Source organism: Aspergillus steynii, assembly GCF_002849105.1.
Source record: "Aspergillus steynii IBT 23096 chromosome Unknown P170scaffold_2, whole genome shotgun sequence".
Classification (NCBI taxonomy): Eukaryota; Fungi; Ascomycota; class Eurotiomycetes; order Eurotiales; family Aspergillaceae; genus Aspergillus; species Aspergillus steynii.
In genome coordinates, this window is record NW_020194399.1 from 3213572 (window position 1) to 3229265 (window position 15694).

Here is a 15694-nt window from a genome sequence, read left to right on the forward strand (position 1 = left end):
ATTCACGCACCTACGATTACTATTGTAAGGAACTTGGCATTGGGGAATCATGCTGTGTCATCTCATCTCATGTGAAAATTCTGGGACTGTCAATGGAATCTGAACCAATCCGAACTAAAAGGTCTTCGAGCTCGCCAACCTACGATACTTTAACGTAGCAAGGTTGGTTTTTCTTGCATCTCGTATTCAGTCGGTTAAGCCAGGATAGAAGCCGGCACATTCCAGTAATCTCTAAAACAACAAAGCCATAAATATAATCTAATATATCTAATACCTCTTTAAAGAGCCCCTTGTCCATTTGTCTTGAGTCCTATACAATAAATGTCTTTAGATTCCATGATTATCTACCCGAGTACTTCATATCATATGAAAGTTGGTGAAAGTTAAACCTTGACCTTCGCATCAGATTGGTTCGATCCGAGTAGGAGAAGAAAGAACTGCAGCTTAGCGAAACATCTCAAGGTTTGTCAATCTGGACGAAGGTTTTTGCAGTATTAAAATACCCTTCGTATTCCACTTGCTTATTATCGTCGCTTGAAATGTCATAATGATAATGACCACCTTGGCTGTCTCCGTTAAAGCAATGTGTATGCTCCAGTCTGACTCCCAGACGCTTCGGATCAGCCGAATGGAAGACTGAAAGGCAAACCATGGGCCCTGAAAAAGTTTGATACGAAAGCCACCCGTCAAGTGCCTCCTGGCTCTTGAATGGCAATTCGTCTTGAGGTGGGAAGGGTGGCATGACATGAAATTTGGCTTTGCCTCGCTTCATTATGAAAGTGCCCCCAAGGGAAATCTGGTGGTCTTCGCCGTAGGCCTTGCGAAGTGCAGATCGCAGGAATTCGGAGAAGCTGGCCGCATCGCCTCGTCGACCTCTGGCTGTGACCTTCACGACTTGCCCTGGAAGGCCATGCGAGCCGTAAAGGTTCATCATGAGTGAGTAGTCAGTGCTGCCAGAGTATGGACAAGCTACAGCAGACTCGCTACCCTCATTTTGGGGGATCAATCTAGCCGAGCGGGTCATGTTGTTGACATTTTCGAATCCATTTTTCCAGCAAAGATTTGGAGCCAGTTCCGAAGGCACACCGTGTACATGGTTTGGTCCTGCACCAGCTCCTATGAGGGATCCCTGGGTCGGAATCATGCCCATAGCCTCGGCGCATTTGATGAGAGAGTAGTTCTTTTCAAGGCGCGGTTGAGGGAAAAGATTTGCTTGTCCCCCGATATCTGCGATGACCTCGGCGCCGGAAAGACCTTCGCAAGCCAGGTTGAATGGTGCTTGTCGAAGATCTGGACATTCCACAACTGTTGCCCAAGATGAGGCATAATTTTCGGAGAGAGCAGATGCCAGAACTTGGGCAATTTCCGTTAGTGACGGAGGAGACAGCTCGTGTCGATTGGTATGCATCGTGATGGAGATGTGGTTGAAAAAAAAAAAAAAAAAAAAAAAAAAACTAATAAATCACTTTTGTATTGTGGGATATTCTCAATAACGTTGCTTCTGATTCATGCACATATCCCGGCTGCATTTGAATCGTTGTGAGTAATGAGTATAGTGGACTTATGAAGCCAGTCTTCCCGATTCGGAGATTACCGTAAAAGGAAGGACCGAGCTCTTCGGCTGCATCCCAACTAGGAAATCTGTCCTACCCCTCGGGCTCAACGTAAGAATTCAAATACCACGTCATCGGCCAATATACCCCGCTACAACTACACCCCCGACTCTTTCTCCCATCAAATCCGCGATGACCGCACCTGCGATATATCCAAGCCTGCATGGCAAGACAGTCTTAATCTCTGGTGGGGCGGAAGGAATCGGTGCCGCAACCGTGGAGCTTTTTGCATTGCAAGGCAGCCAGGTAATCTTCTTGGATATCTCCGAAGATGCTGCTCGGAAAACCATCGACAAGGTGGTCGCACGAAGGGAAGAGGCTGCATCGCGTGGAGGACCTACAATCAAGGCCCCTATCTTTTACTTTTGTGACTTGTCAAGCCTTCCCGATTTGCAAGCAACGGCAGTAAAAGTATTGGAAGAACATGGCCCAGTCCACGTATTGGTCAACAATGCAGCAGGGACGGGCAGCAGCGCAAGACTCAGCACGGAGAATGTCACATCAGAGGCCTGGGACGCTAGCGTCAATATCAACCTGAGGCATGTGTTTTTTCTGTCTCAGGCCGTCATTCCGGAAATGAAGCGCATTGGGGCTGGTAGCATTGTCAATCTTGGGTCTATCACCTGGCGTATACCAGCTGCTGGTCAACCAGTATATGGGGCTTGCAAGGCCGCCATAATGGGTCTTACACGTGTTCAGAGCAAGGAAGTCGGTGGCTCTAACATACGAATCAACAGCGTTATGCCTGGTGCCATCGCGACCGAGAGGCAAAAGGCAGAAGTTCTGACGCCCGAATATCGTGCGGAGGTTTTCCAGAACCAAAGCTTGCAGCGTGATCTTTCTCCCGAGGATGTTGCGAAGGTGATTGTTTTTCTTGGAAGTGATGAAGCAAGCGGTGTGACAGGAAGCACATATGTTGTTGATGGCGGATGGGTCAGTGACCCATGATTGAAAGAAGAAATACTGGGTGGGAAGAAAGCCCTTCACCTATGTCTCTCTTCTATATTTCTCTCTCCTGTTGCGTTCCTTTTCTTACTCCATTACATTTACATACTCTCCCAATCTTCTCCTCTTAATCTTCCCGGACCTTCCTTGTCGTTTCGGTGACATGAGACCTGGGACATAATGATGCATCATGACACTGAACCAATTGGGTTGAAAAGCTTTACATAAGAGGGAAGCTCGAGACCATATGTACAAATTCAGTCTGATCCACGGCTTCACTAAATAGATTCCTATGTCATGTGCGGGTACCCGAGTTGACATTTAAATAAAAGGTAGATTGGTTATGAAGCCAGGTCAATGGTTTGGGTTATCCGAAGCAGGCCATCTAGTGATTTGGGCTAGTTATGTCCCAGTTTGGACCGTAATGTTGGACAACTTGTCAATAATGGTAATATCTCCAGGCGCCTGACTCCGACTACCCCGCATCGGTACTCCGCACGGGTAACGCCAATAGCGTAACGAAGTGAGCAATCAGTCCAATCGGTGATTTAGCTCTGCAATGGAGAGGTAAGCTTCATCGCAGTAGAGGACTCGGCACGAGACCTTGTTAGGAAATTCCGGCGGATTCAATACAGGTCTTCAATAACCAAGTGCTACCCAGAGATCAACTTAAAATAGGATGCTAGATCTCGGACTGGGACCATTCAAACGCTTCTTTCTCTTTCTCAGCTTCCATGCTCTACCCAAAAGTCAACCCTAACTAGACACTTAACCATGTACGGCAAGATGTCGCCTACTTTCGAATCATCGAAAACCAAGGCCTTGCCAAATTATAACGGGAAAACTCACTTGCTCAATACCGGATCCGTGATTCCTGCCATCGGATTGGGTACTTTTCAGGACCCCGACGAGCAAGAACTGTCCGTCTATACGGCCCTGAAAGCAGGATACCGTCATATTGACACTGCTCACAAGTATGCGCATATCCTATCCCAAACCTCCGCAACCTGGCGCTCAGCCAACCGTCTATTACGCAGTACATGTTGAGAACCTGTTAGCTGATTGTTTATTTCAGTTACGGGACCGAAAGACAAGTTGGTAAAGGCATCGCGAGAAGTGGCATACCGCGAGAAGACATTTTTGTTACCACAAAGCTGTGGTGCAATTCTCACCACCCGGATGATGTTGAGCCGGCGTTGGATGGATCACTCAGCGAGCTTGGTCTTGATTACGTTGATCTATACCTGATGCACTACCCGTGTGCGTTCAAGCGTGGTCCGGATTTTCTTCCGATGGGGTCTGATAACAAGATGATTTCGGACCCCACGCCTTTTATAGACACTTGGAGAGCGATGGAAATGCTCTTGCGGGCTGGGAAAGTCAGAGCGATCGGTGTGTCTAATTTCAGCCAGGTCGAGCTTGAAACCCTTCTCAAAGAAGGCACTGTGGTAAGTCCAGGACTCACCTTCCTCTCGACTCATTCTTTATTTTTGTTTTAGTCAGATCAGGAATTTACCATCGACGTAGACACCAGCTGTCCATAAAATGGAGCTCCATCCATACTTGCAGCAACCGGAATTTGTCGAATGGCATAAGGCACAGGGAATCCACATAATCCAGTTCAGCCCGTGTGGCAATCTCAACAATTTCTATCGCGAAGTGTCTTGGGGAAAGTCAATTGCCCAAATGACCCGATTGATCGACCATCCGACCCTGGCCGAAGTAGCAGCTAAGTATGGCAAAACACCTATTCAGACTGCACTCGCCTGGGCCGTGACGCAAGGTCGTTCGGTTATTCCTAAAAGCACCATTAAGTGGCAGATTGAGGAAAACCTGCAAGCGGACTTTGAGCTGGCAGAAGAAGATGTAGCAAAGATTGCCTCGATGGACCAAAAAGCCCGGTTCAATGATCCCAGTACCGATTTTGGCTACAATCTTTACATTGGATTGGATGGTGCTGCCTCATAAATCACTCTAGGCATCATGATCTGCTTAACATCGGGTCCAAGCGATTTTGCGAGCTATCTAGCACGTCTCCTAAACCTCTTTTTGAATTTTACAAGCCTTCAACAAAGCCCATGTCCAAATTCTGCAACAGGAGCCACTTGTCTATGAAACTGTGCATTCCCTTTACCCTCATAAAGCTCGTCAAAATCGGATCATATTCTTCTATTCTTCTCGTACTATGTAAGCTTAGAAGAAGCTGTGTCAAAGAGTGATCTAGCGGTGGAACGTGTAAACAACTTAATTAAAATATGGGCTACAGATAGAAGGCCGGCGGAGAAATGATTGAAATGTCATACACCTCATTATAGAGGTTTTGTAGCCTTTCAATAACGATTCCACGAAGCCGATATGCAAAACTGGTAAATTCCGGTCGGAAACTACCACATGCAGTAAATACACCTGTCAAGAACGCTGCCTAGTCTTCAGTGAGGTACCTCCATCGGCAATGATTTAATTTGCTGTTTTACACCAAGGGGACTATTTTTCGGCTCTTTCATAAATGGCTACCATCAAGGACTCATACCCTAAACCCGAAGTGGACATAAACATGTAGAGTTATTCAGGCCGATGCAGTCATGGGAGCCTTGCCCGTACTCAAGCACATATCCATCCAGATTTCCAATCCTTTCGTCACTTCTGCTACTCCATTCTCCATTAGCGAGGTAAATGGTACTTTGCTCACATTGTCTTCAAGATATCTGTAATAACCCTTGAGGATATCTTTATTGACATTGACCTTGGTGACTCCTCTCGAGATCAGTCGTCGGATAAGCTCGGCGTTGAAGTTATTGACACCGTGCAGAACGATTCTGACATCTCCTTTCGCTGCAACACTTTGAATGGAGTCCAAACGTTCCCAGTCCAGCTGAATGCCACGTGCGCCATACTCGCCATGGACATTCCCAAAGGAGGGTGCTAGGAAATCAACACCTGTATCAACGAAGTCCTGCACTTCCCCAGGTGTAGTCATCAGAGGGCCCAGGTCTGCCGTATTGCTGATCCCGTCTTCTCCACCCTCGATACGCCCGGGTTCTGCTTCTGCCGACTTGTGATGCTCATGGCAGACCTTCACGAGTTCTGCTGTCTTTCGCAGGTTGTCTTCTTTCGAGCAGTGGCTCAGGTCGATCATGATACTGTCGAAAGGTAAATTAGCTGCAGCGTGCCGAATGAGCAACTCGTCCTGGCAATGATCCATGTGAATCGCGATAGGAACAGATGCTTCCCGCGCAGCGGCAGCCGCAAAATGGACAAGGTGGCCGTTCGAAAATCGAACTGCCCAAGGGAACAGCTGGATGATTAACGGAGAGCGCTTGATTTCAGCTGCACGAATAAAGCCCAAGACATTTTCAATATTGTATCTGCAAGCAACGACAAAATTAGACCCCTTTCAGCCGCTCAGAAAAGGATATGTATGTTATCCACAGAGAAGGTTGTGCTCAAAGGTAATGAAGGACGGAATGAGGAAGACTTACGCTATGGTTGCCAAAACGCCATATCCTCCTCTTTCAGCATCCTTCAATATTTGGCAAGTCTTGTTTTTTTCCGGATGATAATCGTCCATGATCGACTGGGAAACGCTAGTAATTGGGCAGAAAATATAAACGGCAAGGACTGAAAAACCAAGAATGTGTGGGAATCCAATACCATGAATAACCGACCTTGAGGGAAGATTTAGATGGGTTGGCTTGTTAAACTCACACTGTAGACACCCTCAAGTCGAAGAATGATGTCGTCGTCTCGGGCCTCCTTTTGGAATCTGGTCTCGCTAGAGGACTCGACGCGAGCCCTCCTCCTTCTCCCCGCCTTGCCTACACCAGACTTACCATCATGGTGGCTTTCCAAATGGATCCTGCGTAATGGTCACACAGACAAGACTAACTCGGAAATACACATAAAGATGTCTAGATCCTGGGTCAGGATCCCTGATTGGAACAAAGTGGGGCCAGAATTTCCCCTTTTGGAAATTCCGAGTCTGTGGAGTTGATGCCGAGGAAATATATCGTTGAGTCACTCCGGGTGGAAAAGCTTTCAAGGAGGGAGACGTTGCGCGACACGGAATAACACCTCCTATAAGAGGATTATTAAACCAGGAGATAGTTTTGGAGTCCTAACTTTTATGGCATATCATTCTTCAAGCAAGTAATCGCGCAGCAGTTGAAAGGAATATTTTATAGTAGTTGAGGTTTGCTACTCGAATGTTCGTTCTACTAGAATGGGAGATACTTCATGTTGAGCTAGCTGCAATCCAATAAAAGTCCTGTTAGAATAATAATAATATCCATTCTTATGTTGAATCACAAGAACTTTTATCATACAATCAATGCTATACAATGCAACTGCTCGCTAATGTGCCCTACATTATAAACGTAAAAACCCAAACCATTCCAGCGTACAATCTTCACAGACTCCCAATGCTCCGCGCTAACTATGCTTGTCGCAAAAGGTCCGCAACTCGACAATGGCCGTTGCTCTCGGCCAAGTCCACAGCAGACCGGCCTGAATCATCCTTATGGTTCACATTGGCACCGAACTGTACGAGAAGGCGAACGATGCCTTCATGGCCGTTCTCTGCTGCCGCCAGCAGCGCCGAAGTCTTGTTTCGGTACATCTCATTTGATTCGTCTCCCAGGTCATCCACATCTGCACCATTTTCGATCAGGAATGCCACTGCGTCCAGTCTCCCTAGCCCTGCTGCTGCTTTCAGAGAGCCCGATCCCTTCACCCACGCCCCTCGATCAACCAGGAATCGAATACGCTTAATAACAGTATCTAGCATCCCCGTTAATACAACCACCCATATTCGAATTCAGACAAGGAATTAATCAATTACTCACCATCATCAACATCACACCTCACAGCTGCCCGCACAGGACTCTGCTCCGGAAACTCCGCATTGATATCCGCACCATGCGCCAGCAGAAAGTCAATATAATGCAAATGATCCTTCAACAACGCGACTTTAATTTGACTACCACCCAGCACGCGACCATGCGGTGCCTTGAGCACCGACTTCGTGAAACACGTCGGATCGCGACAGTAGAACGCCTCTGCTAACGGGACCGAGCCATGTCGAGCCGCAGCCTTCAGCGCCGGCCACGGGATCTCCGCGCCCTCAGCTGCAAGATACATGTCCCATAGGTATGCGAACACCTCATCTTGATCGCCCTCTGCGGCTGCGACTGCCATCTGCGTGATCTTCTCGCGACAGGGCACATGGTCACATGGTTTGGAGGCGTGGCCGCAGTACTCTATTCGTCCTTCTGGCGGAAGCAGGGCAAAGTCTTGTTCGAGGAAATCGCGAACGCCGCTGAGATTCCCCTCTGAGCACCAGGCTGTGAGATCTGATGGGGACGGCATGGTTGGTATGTGGGTTGTTTTTGGGCATGTGTCTCACTGTCCCGTCAATATTCTGGATCCTGACCTGAGGCGCCGATGACGTCGATGGGCTTTTTGGGGTTGCGTGTATTTGATTGGTTGGTTTATGCCGTGTTGCACACCAATCATCGTTGGGGTCCTGTTCCTATACCCCGCAATAACCCGACCAATGATATTGCAATGCAGGCGTGCATTTTCCACTCGCAAAAACGGCTGTGCAGGTTGCATCCTGGATGCCTTGGGCGCTAAACGAGGGTTTGTTTGCTTCTACTCGCAGTCGTCTAAATGGCTGAGAATAGACAGGTCACCGTAGTACCTACTCTAGAGATTAGACTTTTTGGTTGGTTTTGGCGGGCCAAGTTAGACCGACAGTTTTTACTTCGGTGCCTAGTACTCCGTGAGCATAGTAGATAGACCATAATCATCAGCTGACACTGTTTAAGCGACAATCGCAAATCTGCTCGCAGTAGAGATGGATATCAATCGGGTTATCTGGATACGGACATCCCAGCCACTTGGAGGGCTTGGGATTCCTACAGTATTAGGATACCTCAATGCGACACGTAACATGTCTGTCCGACTGCCCCTCCTATATGCAGAACATACGCTGTACAGCAACTTAAGGATCCATCTTTCTACAAGCGTCCACCTACATAATCTAATTCTTGTGACCATTATGATAGCCATATGCCATGTTGGTCCACCTTGATGGCGCTCATATGTGCCTGCACGTGCATGACTCGGTGCCTCTACAGCCGCTGTCTCCCGACTGCGTAGAAAATATATCTTTGAAGCTCAAAATGCTTCTCCAGACATTACATCATAGCGGGGCATATGCCTTAACTTTCAAGCGCCTCAGTGAGGCAAGGGACTGGAAAAAGTATAACGGTAGACCGATTCTGAATTTTTTCAGTTTTGATTGAGAGATTAAAATGATGATTGGAAGAATTGCAGAGGGAGAGACGGCAGGCGAGAAAAACGCCCGCCCGCAAGGTGATCACGGGACCCACTCCGATTGTTTTGCGCCCGAAAATCCTCGCGTGTTTTTCCTTCGAACACGGATTTGCCTGCCACCTGGAGGGACGCTGATCAGCATACAGCGCACAGCATGCAGGTTGATTTCCCTTCGAGGTGACTCTCTGCGCTGGACACAATCAGATCATTCTGGTGTTTATGACGCCAGACCAGTTGCAATCGGATAGGAACGCGTATCGCCTCGGTGAATATGGGGCATCCACCGGCGAGCACAGACGTCTGTCGGGCGAAAAAAAAACGAGAAAAACAAACAGAAGCGAATGTATCGAGACTAGACGGGTAGGCTGGCCAGGCTACCACATCGAGCAAAAGAAAAACAAACCGTCTTTCGGGGCTGATCCGTCCGCGGCGCCATCGGCCATTGGACCCCGAGCGATAGGAAGATTCCTTGGAGCGGACGAACTTGCGAAGCGGTGAGCGCGGTGGATCGGGCGATCTCCACATAAGCTACCTGGCAGCATCAACCAGTCCGCTCGGCCCCCAATCAGCGCGCCGCTTGCCACTTAGTGTGCATAGTATACTTCTGTTCAAACTGTTCATGGCCGCGAGTAGATTGTTTAGCTCGCACTTGGGCCAGTCCGAGGTCCCTGCCCGCGTTGATAAGTGAAAAATCTGCAGTTGCATGACCGCAAGTCCATCATCTTACGCCATTTTCCGATGAGGGGACACGGGCTATATAAAGTCCCAGCTGGACGGCGAAATCGACTGGATGGTTTTGTTCTTCATTCGACTCTCTCAGCGGCCCGGCGCTGTGTTCTTGTTCGGTTTTCTCTCTCTGCTTGTCTCTGTTTCCTATTGCTCCGTCCCCATGTTTAAGCAGTACTCCCAGATCCTGTCCCACAAGAGGAGGAAGAGTAAGGGAAGCGCCATCCAGGTGCTGTCCGCTGCTCAGTCGGAACCCGCTTCGGAGGCGCCCACGGTGAATGAGCCTGTTGAGACATGGGTTCACTCGCAGCCGCTAGATCTGGAGGGACAACAACAGAATGAGTGTTTCACTACTCTCACGGCCCGCATCCACAAATACGACCATGTCGCCCAGAGAGGAAGCGACCGGTTCATCGAAGACCTCAACGCTGCGCTCGGCAGCGACAGCGAAAAGCGCAAAGAGAGCTACCTAACCTCGACGGTAGGAAACTACGCCAGCTTCCTGTATCCCGAGTGCGCGCCCGACAAACTCGAGCTTGTCGCCTACTTGACCGAGTTGGCAAACTTCCATGATGGTATGTCATCACCAAAACCAATGATTGAGGCGGAATTCTAACAGTTCTTTTCAGACCAAGCTGAGAGCAAGGAGGAGCAGCCGGAGGGAGAGAAGCCCGATGAGCAGACCGAGTCGCCTCGTTCCGAGGTCCGGAAGAAGCTTCTTCAGAAGGTAATGGGTGGTTTGACCGACAAGGACGGACAAGACATCATCGACTGCTACCGGAGTACCTGGCTTGTTACTCCCGAGGTTCCGACGGCCGACAACTGCGCTAACCTTGACGACTATGTCGCCCGTCGCCGGCTGAATGCCGCAATTGAGTAAGTTTCGTTCACCATGGTGGCTTTACTTGCCGAATACTAATGCGTTTGATAGCGTTTACTGGACTCTAATGGGCTTCGCACACGGCACGCGCCTCGGAAAAGAAGACCAAGCGATCGTGCGAGACGCTTTGGATGCAGCAGAGCGGACGATGTTCTTCACGAACGATTTCTACAGCTGGCCCAAGGAGAAGCGCGACTACAAGACGAGACGCGTTGCCAACGTGAACCTTTTCCTTATGAAGCACGAAGGCCTGTCGGAAGAAGACGCTCGGGCCAAGACCAAGGAGCTCATCCTTGAGAACGAAAAAGAGTTTATCCGGAGACGCGAGACGCTGTATCACAACAACCCCGAACTGCCTGCCCATCTGAAGAAATGGATGGAGGTCCTTGGTGCCGCGCTCGGTGGCATCCACTACTGGTGCAAGAACGCCCCGCGATACGACGTCCCCGACGAGCCATTTGAGGAGAGTGAAGACGAGTCCGAGTCCTCTGACGAAGACTCCGACGAGGAATCCGGAGACGAGAATGAAGATGAGGACGAAGAGGGACAGGAAGAGGTTGCGGAAGAGCAACCCGTCGAACCTGAGGAGGAACTCCCTCTGTGGACTCCGCTCGTCGCTGAAGAGGAGGCTCCGGCAGTGAACCTGGACACCTCTGCTCTCCTTGCACCAACCGGCTACCTCGGCTCCATTACCTCCAACGAAGTCCAGTCGGAGCTTCTCACCGCGCTGAACGTCTGGCTGCAGGTTCCCAACCGTCCGTTCAGCTTCATCAAGCAGGTCGTTGATGAGCTCCACCAGTCGACCCAGATCCTGGCCGACATCGAGGACCAGGCCACTTCTCACCACCAAAGAAGCGCTGCCCACCAGGTCTTCAGCCCCGCGCAGTGCATGAACAGCGCTACTTACACCTTCGTCCGCGTCGCCAAGGTTGTCAGCAGCCTTAACGTTCCCGGCATGCTCGGCGGTCTCCTCGAGGAGCTCGAGTCGCATTTCATCGGCCAATCCTGGGACCTGAACTGGAGAGCTACCCTGGACTGCCCGACGGAGCAGGAATATCTGGCCATGGTCGATAAAAAGAGCGGATCGCCCTTCCGCATGCTGGTTCGTCTCATGCAATCCGCCAGCATGGGTGGTGTGGCTCTGGACTTCGAGGGTCTTGCGCAGCTGTTCGGTCGCTGGTACCAGATTCGCCAGGAGTACTTGGGTCTCCTGTCTGGCCGCAACCAGTCCAGCTTCGGCGAGGACCTTGACCAAGCGAAGATCACCTACCCGATTGTCCGCTGCTGCAACGTCGATCCCACCGCGAAGGCTATCATCCTCGGCATCTTCAGACAGAAGCCTCAGGGCGCTACTCTTTCGACGGAAAGCAAGTTGCAAATCCTTGAGCTTCTGCAGAAGGCTGGTGCCGTGGAAGCCACCTACAACCTGGTCCAACAGCTTGGTCGCGACATCGTGAAGAGTGTCGGTGAGCTGGAGACCGCTGCCGAGGAGGCGAACCCTACCCTGAAGGCTCTGGTGAAGTCTCTGGGTGAACTACCTGCCCCTGCTCAGATCTACGGGTCTGCCTAAAGGGAGAAAAGTACTGATTAATGATGACCGAACCCGATGGATGATGTGTGATGATTCCACACTATGTATTTTCTTTGTACTCTCATGATTTATGTCTTCCCCTCTTTACTGTATGGCTAGAACCTGGCTTACGTGTTATGATTAATGATATGACTTACTGCCTACATTTCCGTGCTTGACCGTACCTGATCACTATTCCGAACAATTAAATTCATAAACCCAGTAATCTCATCCCTACCAGATCCAAAAATTAAGTATACCAAGTGACCTCCGGCAACTCCTTCAACAACACATACCGTCCCAACTCCCGTCTCTTATACGCCACGGGATCATGCAATGTATGCGTGCGAATGTCTCGCCAGAACCGATCCAATCCCACCTTTGACGCCGTCGCCCTGGCCCCAGTGACCTCGAACACGCCCGACGAGACCTGCAAACCGACATCCGTCGTCACAACCTTCAAACTGGCAATCCACTCTGCGACCTCGCCGCGCTCCTGCGGCGTCAGACCGGCCCTGTTGCTGCCGTGTCGCGCATAGAGCGCCGCCAGCTGCTCGCCTGCCCGGTCGGCCAGCGCTTCAGCAGCCCGGAGATGCGCGAAAAAGGACCCGTACCGTTCCAGAATATAGAATTCCTCCGTCGCGGAGTCCTTGTTATCGCCGCCAAAGGGCCACGCGCGGGTCGTGGTGCTCGTGTACTTGGACGCGAACTCCAGCGCCCCGATCGCGATACCGAGGTAGAAGTTGCCGAAGACAAGCTGTATCCTACATCGACCATATCATTAGCATTTGCTCTTTTCACTGCCACTCCGCGCCATAAACCGAGAGAACAGGGGGGACATACGACGGCAAAAGCAACCCCGCAAACGGAATCCCCAACACATCCTCCCTCGGCCGCTTACTCTGCGCATCCCATCCCAAGGCATCTGTCCACGGCGCGCGCACATTATCGATCTTCACGCCCCCGGACTCCGTCAGCCGCAGCCCAATGTTATGCCAGTTGTACGCGAACTGGATCCCAGGGTCGTTGGTCTTGACGATGGCGAAGATATCATCCTGCGTGCCTTCCAGCACGCCCTCGAGCACCGTCAGATCCGACACCACGCCGCCGGTATTGAAGTGTTTCTGGCCGCTGAAGACGATCTCGTCGCCGTCGGAGATGATCTTCAGGTCGCTGTCGCGCGGGTTGACAGCCCCGCCGACGAAGTAGTTGTTGGAGATGATGAGCTCGTGCGTGCGTTCGATCTGCTCCGCTGTGCCGACTACGTTCGCGGTTGTGGACCACAGGAGGTGGTAGCCTAGGAGCATGCCGAGGGATCTGCGCCAGGGGTGTTTGTTGTTAGTAGCCGTTTATCTTAACAAAGCCATATTCTATGAGATGTAGAGATAAAGTTAGAGGGTACTCGCCCATCAGCCTTCGCAACCTCGCGAATCGCCTTATACCCGACTTCCCATGACTGCTCGCCTCCGCCGTACTTCTTCGGCCCCAGGACCTTCAGCAGACCGGAGTGTTTGAGCAGGGCGATTTCCGCGCGCGGGGACTTATTCTCTGCGTCGCGCTGCGCGGCGTCTTGCGCTAAGACCTGCGCGACGTCACGGGCTCGCGCAACCCATGCGTCTGGTGTGTCTGGCAGCGCGGACCATTTGGATTGGTATTCCGCGTAGACGGCGGGGTCTGTTGCGGGGACGGGGTCTTGCGCCATGATTGAGCTGGTTAGATAGGCTGTAGAGTAAGGGGAGAGCGAACTCAGAGAAGCGATAATTGAAAACCGCGATGATATCTCACACAGAGACGACGGGAGGAACACGCCATATATCTATGCGAACGAATCTCAACCCACGAGAGCAGGATCGTAATTATATACTGATTGGGGATAAACCTTACGAATGACGTGCGCGACTCAATTATAGGGCCGAATGAAGACCGCAAGAAGGGCTCAATGGAGTGTGAATGCGATGGTCGTCATTCGTCAGAGACGTGCAAGATGTCGTTATCATAACACCATCGGAACCCGTCGATCTTAGGGCCCGCCGGACCCACGGGGTGGAGCCGTGCCCTAATTTATCGGGTGTTGGGCTCCGTGTGGCCGAAGGTTCTGAGGAATAGGTTAATGGTTGATGGATCGGTATCGAGGAAGATTATGTTGAATTGAGTATATCAAGAGTCTTACTCCATCTGTCCTGAAAATCAATTATTGGCCCGCCTGTATCCTATACTCCGTAGACGTAGACTACCTTACACCCCTGCACCTAACTATAGTTACTGCCAGACCATCCCACCAGTATCTAGAAGTAAATCACCCCCACAGAATATAATGTTTATTCCTCCTCCTTCACCCCCTTTGCAAAGAACCTCGACGTATCCCCCAACGGCAACTCCACCAACGCATCCTTCAGAAGCAAATGAAACACAATATACCAACCCACCAAGCCCGCCACGAAGCAGAACCCGCCGCCGGCCTTTTTCAGCGCCACAGACGACGCATGGTGCCCGTCCGCCTCGGCAAAGTAGCTCGCCGCGACCGTCAAAAAGCCCATATCCACGAGAAAGAACACCGCGATGTAGGCCAAGTTGCTGGGCAGGGAGCCGATCAGGAACGTGAAGACGAAGACCGTCCACAGGATCATGAAGAAGCCCAGCGCGTTGTTGTACTGGGTCATGTCGCCGTTGTAAGACTCTAGGACGCCGAAGGCAGGCGTGAGGATGGCGCCATAGCCGGCGTAGAAAAGACCTGTGATTTCGTGATGTGAGATTGTGGTTCTGGGGAGAGGGAAGCTAGGAGAGGGGAGGGACGCTACCGAAAGCACTAAAGACCGTGTACGCGAAGCCATTCCCGACAGAGAGTTCCCATTGCGCGGTGACCACGAGACCGAATGCTGAGATGAAGAAGAAGTTGCCGACGAAGACGTTGGCGGTTGTCACGCCGCGCCATTCCATGAGACTGAGCGATAGAGTGGTGAGGGTTGTGCCGAATGCGCCTAGAGCGAGGGCAGACTGTACGCTTGGATTAGGCATGTCTCTGTTGATCTGATGCAGAATGCTTCACTTACACCTGCTCCCAGCGACTTCGGGGCTTCAGCGGTCACCGTGTTCGCTCGGGACTGTCGCTCGACATCGATCAGATGCGCGGGTTCTTTGATGCCGGCGCCGTTCGTGGGCTCGGAAGTCGACATGATAAGATATTTGTCAAGGTGAATGCGATCGGGAGTAGCAGGTGATGTTCAAATGTAAAGAACTATTAGAGAATAGTCAACACTCTGTAGACAACGGAAGATAAGTCTCTCGACAAAGCTAAGCGGCAAGATAAACCCTCCACGGCAATGAATCATGCTTCAATTTATCATTCAGGGACTCATTGGCAAATAACCGACCCATGGACTGCAAGTTTATTTGCGCCATCGCTAGATTCAATTGCGACCATATTGTCTCGGGCGAGTGGTGAGGAGGATCTACAACATCAGCCGGCATACCAGGCCAGGAAAAGAAATAAAGTTAACCCCAGAGTGCTTTCTGCCGATGATAGTTCATCCCTTGAGCGGAAAGGAAGAGCTCTAGACCCAAAATTGTGTTGTTTGGATTGAAGGGCCGATGCATAGTTGAATCGGAACCCCCTCGGAAGGTGGG

General features: G+C 50.8%; 9 protein-coding genes across 9 annotated transcripts; 3 read left to right on the plus strand and 6 right to left on the minus strand.

Annotated features, from left to right (window-relative positions):
* Window positions 1-292: 292 nt before the first annotated feature.
* On the minus strand, window positions 293-1408 carry P170DRAFT_402708 (PTD012 family protein; the record flags this gene model as incomplete). Its single annotated transcript, XM_024846437.1, has 1 exon — window positions 293-1408. The coding sequence occupies one exon, from the start codon at window positions 1406-1408 to the stop codon at window positions 458-460; it is 951 nt and encodes a 316-aa protein (XP_024707779.1). The 3' UTR covers window positions 293-457.
* A 314-nt stretch (window positions 1409-1722) lies between these two features.
* Window positions 1723-2825, plus strand: P170DRAFT_402711 (SDR family NAD(P)-dependent oxidoreductase). The gene has a single exon (XM_024846438.1). It carries the CDS (start codon window positions 1746-1748, stop codon window positions 2559-2561), a length of 816 nt encoding a protein of 271 aa, XP_024707780.1. The 5' UTR covers window positions 1723-1745; the 3' UTR covers window positions 2562-2825.
* Window positions 2826-3344: 519 nt separating this feature from the next.
* On the plus strand, window positions 3345-4526 carry P170DRAFT_349152 (aldo/keto reductase; the record flags this gene model as incomplete). The annotated part of the gene is made up of 3 exons (XM_024843722.1): window positions 3345-3532; window positions 3634-4006; window positions 4086-4526. 3 exons carry the CDS (start codon window positions 3345-3347, stop codon window positions 4524-4526), a joined length of 1002 nt encoding a protein of 333 aa, XP_024707781.1.
* A 598-nt stretch (window positions 4527-5124) lies between these two features.
* P170DRAFT_472371 (class II fructose-bisphosphate aldolase) lies at window positions 5125-6126 on the minus strand (the record flags this gene model as incomplete). The annotated part of the gene is made up of 2 exons (XM_024852942.1): window positions 5125-5923; window positions 6038-6126. 2 exons carry the CDS (start codon window positions 6124-6126, stop codon window positions 5125-5127), a joined length of 888 nt encoding a protein of 295 aa, XP_024707782.1.
* A 752-nt stretch (window positions 6127-6878) lies between these two features.
* On the minus strand, window positions 6879-8133 carry P170DRAFT_507266 (ankyrin repeat domain-containing protein). The gene is made up of 2 exons (XM_024854465.1): window positions 7400-8133; window positions 6879-7334 (listed from the first exon to the last, which is right to left on the minus strand). Exons 1-2 carry the CDS (start codon window positions 7920-7922, stop codon window positions 6991-6993), a joined length of 867 nt encoding a protein of 288 aa, XP_024707783.1. The 5' UTR covers window positions 7923-8133; the 3' UTR covers window positions 6879-6990.
* Window positions 8134-8926: 793 nt separating this feature from the next.
* Window positions 8927-9552, minus strand: P170DRAFT_105610 (uncharacterized protein). Its single transcript, XM_024842289.1, has one exon. The coding sequence runs from the start codon at window positions 9417-9419 to the stop codon at window positions 9030-9032; it is 390 nt and encodes a 129-aa protein (XP_024707784.1). The 5' UTR covers window positions 9420-9552; the 3' UTR covers window positions 8927-9029.
* A 231-nt stretch (window positions 9553-9783) lies between these two features.
* On the plus strand, window positions 9784-12070 carry P170DRAFT_349420 (putative geranylgeranyl pyrophosphate synthase; the record flags this gene model as incomplete). The annotated part of the gene is made up of 3 exons (XM_024843734.1): window positions 9784-10195; window positions 10250-10496; window positions 10552-12070. The coding sequence occupies 3 exons, from the start codon at window positions 9784-9786 to the stop codon at window positions 12068-12070; spliced, it is 2178 nt and encodes a 725-aa protein (XP_024707785.1).
* A 250-nt stretch (window positions 12071-12320) lies between these two features.
* Window positions 12321-13772, minus strand: P170DRAFT_444461 (thermophilic desulfurizing enzyme family protein; the record flags this gene model as incomplete). Its single annotated transcript, XM_024850632.1, has 3 exons — window positions 12321-12834; window positions 12914-13387; window positions 13477-13772. The coding sequence occupies 3 exons, from the start codon at window positions 13770-13772 to the stop codon at window positions 12321-12323; spliced, it is 1284 nt and encodes a 427-aa protein (XP_024707786.1).
* A 616-nt stretch (window positions 13773-14388) lies between these two features.
* On the minus strand, window positions 14389-15243 carry P170DRAFT_489164 (uncharacterized protein; the record flags this gene model as incomplete). Its single annotated transcript, XM_024853983.1, has 3 exons — window positions 14389-14801; window positions 14869-15064; window positions 15121-15243. 3 exons carry the CDS (start codon window positions 15241-15243, stop codon window positions 14389-14391), a joined length of 732 nt encoding a protein of 243 aa, XP_024707787.1.
* Window positions 15244-15694: the final 451 nt, after the last annotated feature.

Bases quoted from the DNA above. Each gene is read 5' to 3' on its own strand.
- P170DRAFT_402711 (XM_024846438.1), top strand. From the start codon at position 1,746: ATGACCGCACCTGCGATATATCCAAGCCTGCATGGCAAGACAGTCTTA.
- P170DRAFT_105610 (XM_024842289.1), bottom strand. From the start codon at position 9,419: ATGTGGAGATCGCCCGATCCACCGCGCTCACCGCTTCGCAAGTTCGTC.
- P170DRAFT_507266 (XM_024854465.1), bottom strand. From the start codon at position 7,922: ATGCCGTCCCCATCAGATCTCACAGCCTGGTGCTCAGAGGGGAATCTC. The intron at 7,335-7,399 runs GTGAGTAATTGA...CGGGGATGCTAG, and splicing joins GAGGTGTGATGTTGATGATG to ATACTGTTATTAAGCGTATT.